The 2,928-nt window shown below is 60.2% G+C and overlaps 1 protein-coding gene across 1 annotated transcript; it reads right to left on the bottom strand.

The window, feature by feature from the left end:
* Positions 1–373: 373 nt before the first annotated feature.
* On the bottom strand, positions 374–2,282 carry LOC103584045 (collagen alpha-1(XVI) chain-like; the record flags this gene model as incomplete). Its single annotated transcript, XM_008565179.1, has 8 exons — positions 374–412; positions 566–661; positions 746–790; positions 1,148–1,210; positions 1,595–1,630; positions 1,728–1,772; positions 1,897–1,938; positions 2,220–2,282. Coding segments are annotated over 8 exons (429 nt in total), but the record flags the coding sequence as incomplete, so codon positions are not given.
* Between the last annotated feature and the right edge of the window lie 646 nt (positions 2,283–2,928).

The following is a 2,928-nucleotide window of genomic DNA, read 5'->3' as shown; positions in this document are numbered from 1 at the left end:
TTCCCTGGTGCAGCAGGTTAGGAGGTGATCCGGGTGACCCCAGAGAAACCACAGCAGACAGACAGACAGACATTTCCAAGGCTTTCTGCTCATCAAGGCACAGGGCCCTAAAACGAGCTTGGGCCCTCCAGTTAAGGCCACTATTGTGGTCATCACTAGACTTAGTCCTGCTCATACCTGGAATGCAGGCCAAGGCTCTCACCTTAGCAAGCACTGATTTGGGGACACACCCCCATCAAGATGGCCTGGCTGAGCCAAGCCTCCTCAGCCTGACCTCTTCTCTGGGACATGCCTGCTGCAGCGATCCTATTCTCCTCTTTCCTTTTGCCAAGAAGCGATCTCCCCCATGTGCCTGCACCCCAGCTCTGCTTACCTTGTCTCCCTTGGGGCCTGGCGGGCCACCTGGATCCCCCTAGGGTAGAAACAGGGTCAGGTGGATGTTTCCCAGGGGCCTCTCACTTCAGTGAGATCTTCTACCCTGACCCCTGCCTCCAGCAGGACCCATGGGACAGAGCCTTATTTCCTCCACCCCTGGCCAGGGCAGGAGAGGCAAGGGGGTACTCACCGGGGTCCCGGGCAGTCCTATCCCAGGGGGCCCAGGGAGGCCGGGGGGCCCAGGCTCTCCTGCCAGCCCTTCAGGCCCCACAAAGCCAGGGTCTCCCTGGCACAGACATAAGGAGGGCGTGAGCAAGCTGCCGCCTCAGCCTGCCACCTCCTGTCCACCCCACAGACACCCACAGCTCACCTTCTGCCCTTTGGGCCCGATGACACAGATCTCTCCTGGTCGGCCCTGTGGGGGTGGGGAGGATGTAAGAATGGCTGGGCCTGAGGCCTGGCACCTCCTCCACCTGGACAGGCAAATACCCACCTGTCCCACTCCCACTGCCCCTCCCCCAAACCAGAGCCCACCCCAGTGCCCCAGGGCTACCAAATGTCAACTTCGTCAGGGGCTCTGAGGCTGGGAGTCAAAAGGCCTGGGTTCAGGTCCTCCTCTACCCCAGGGACACAGCCCCTCTCTTCCCTCCCCCTCCCTGGGCCCCTGTTCTGCTGTCTGAGCAAGGGGAGGGGCTGGATTCTGATGGTGAGATTCCAGCCTTTCTAGACCCCATGCTGGGGGCATGGCTGGAAGGGGTCCCAAGCACCGTACATCTCGGCCTGGCTTCCCCAGCGAGCCCTTGGTGCCTGCATCGCCCCTCTCGCCTTTCTGGCCCTGCAGAAGGAAGAGGCAGTGACGGGGGCTGAGGGAAGGGACTGGAAGAACCAGGGCAGCCCCTTCTGAGGGAGGGACAACTGCCTTCTAGACCCCTACTCTCTGCCTCCCCTGAGATTGAACGGCTTCAGTTATCACAGGAGGGTAGACAACAGGAAGAACTTCCCAGCCAGCCAGGCCACTCACTCGGGGAGTCAATGGCATTTCCCTCCAGCTCTGCTGGGTATTTGAACAAGGCAGGATGACTGGGAGGGATGGGGGCAGGTACTGCCAACTCTGTGCCCATGAATACCATCCTCTCGGAAGACTTTGGACACCAGCTCCTCATGGCTATAGGGCCCGCAGACCTCCCTGGCACCCACCCCCCAAATCCAAGCCTGTTACCTTCTGGCCTGCTGAGCCTGGGAGTCCTGAGGGTCCCTGAGATGAGGAGAAGACACAAAAGAAGGGGTGAGGAAAGGAGGGTGAGGCTGGGCCAGGACCCACGCCCCTGCCCCAACCATGGTCCCACACTCACCAAGGCTCCTGACTCCCCCTTCTCTCCCTTCAGGCCTTCTGCACACTGAACAGGGAGACAAGGTGTTGAGAGGGGTCCAGGGTCAGCCAACGGGCTGTGGCGGGCAAAGCCCCTTCCTAGAAACTGGCCCCGCATTGGCCCTGAATCAGGCCTCAGCTCTGGATCTTACCTGAAGCGGAGCATCCTGGGATATTCGAATGCAATCATTGCCCTGGGGGTAGGGAACAGGGGATCAGGGGTGGGGCCTCACTGGGGAGTCATTCTAGACCTGTCATGGGGAGCATTGGGCCAGGAATCCCACAGTCCCAGGTGTCCCTAGAAAATAAAGGCTTCTACACACTAACCCCTAGAAAGACCCTGGCCCTCTCCCCCCACTTGGGCCAGGCTGCAGGCTTCCTGCTGAGATGATGGGATGATGGCTCACGCCCCCCCTCTCTCCCCACAGGGCACAGCTGGGAGGGGTCCCTCACAAGGCGTGGCTGGAGCGCTTACCCGTGCTCCCTTCTCTCCCTTGGGTCCTGATGGGCCAGGCATGCCCCTCTCACCTTTCCCTCCCTGTGGGTGAAACCAGAACAGGGGCTGGGACCAGAGGGGACAGGTGGGAGCCTCGAGGAAGCACTCCCCACCCCTGGTCTCCTCCACCCACCCACCACACATGGGTGTGCAAATGTGCACACACACAGCAGTGCCGGCTCCGCCCCAACCCCCGATGCAATCAGCATATGGACCCCACAGGAGTTCATCCACATATCCCCTTACCCCAAAAGGCAGTTTTGGGCAAACCTACAGCCTCACACAGAAGGTATCCTTCCCCCACACTCATACCCAAGCACACCAGCTCGCACACAGCATGTTCAGAGGCACATGGACGTGTGCACGGACACACGCACAGGATGGCAGAAGCCCATGAGGCCTGAGTTCAAATCCTGCTTCCATCACTTGCTAGAACATGATTCAGGCCCAGTGATGTCACCTCTCTGAGCCTCAGTCTCCTCATCAGTGTGGTGGGGTTCACGTCGGCACCTATCTCGAGGGCTTGTGGCGAAGAAGGAAGGTGATGGTGCGGGCAAAGCGCATGCACAGAGCCTGGCACTTGGTCAGCTGTCACGTGGAGCCAGCTTCCAGAACCGTATGATACATGCACGGGCGCATGCACGCTCTGCTCATACCTGCATGTGCTGCCTGTCACAAGCTCTGCAGC

Source organism: Galeopterus variegatus, unplaced genomic scaffold, assembly GCF_000696425.1.
Source record: "Galeopterus variegatus unplaced genomic scaffold, G_variegatus-3.0.2 Scaffold39131, whole genome shotgun sequence".
NCBI lineage: Eukaryota > Metazoa > Chordata > Mammalia > Dermoptera > Cynocephalidae > Galeopterus > Galeopterus variegatus.
Note: the sequence above shows the minus strand (reverse complement) of the source record. Positions and strands in the feature narration are given on the sequence as shown.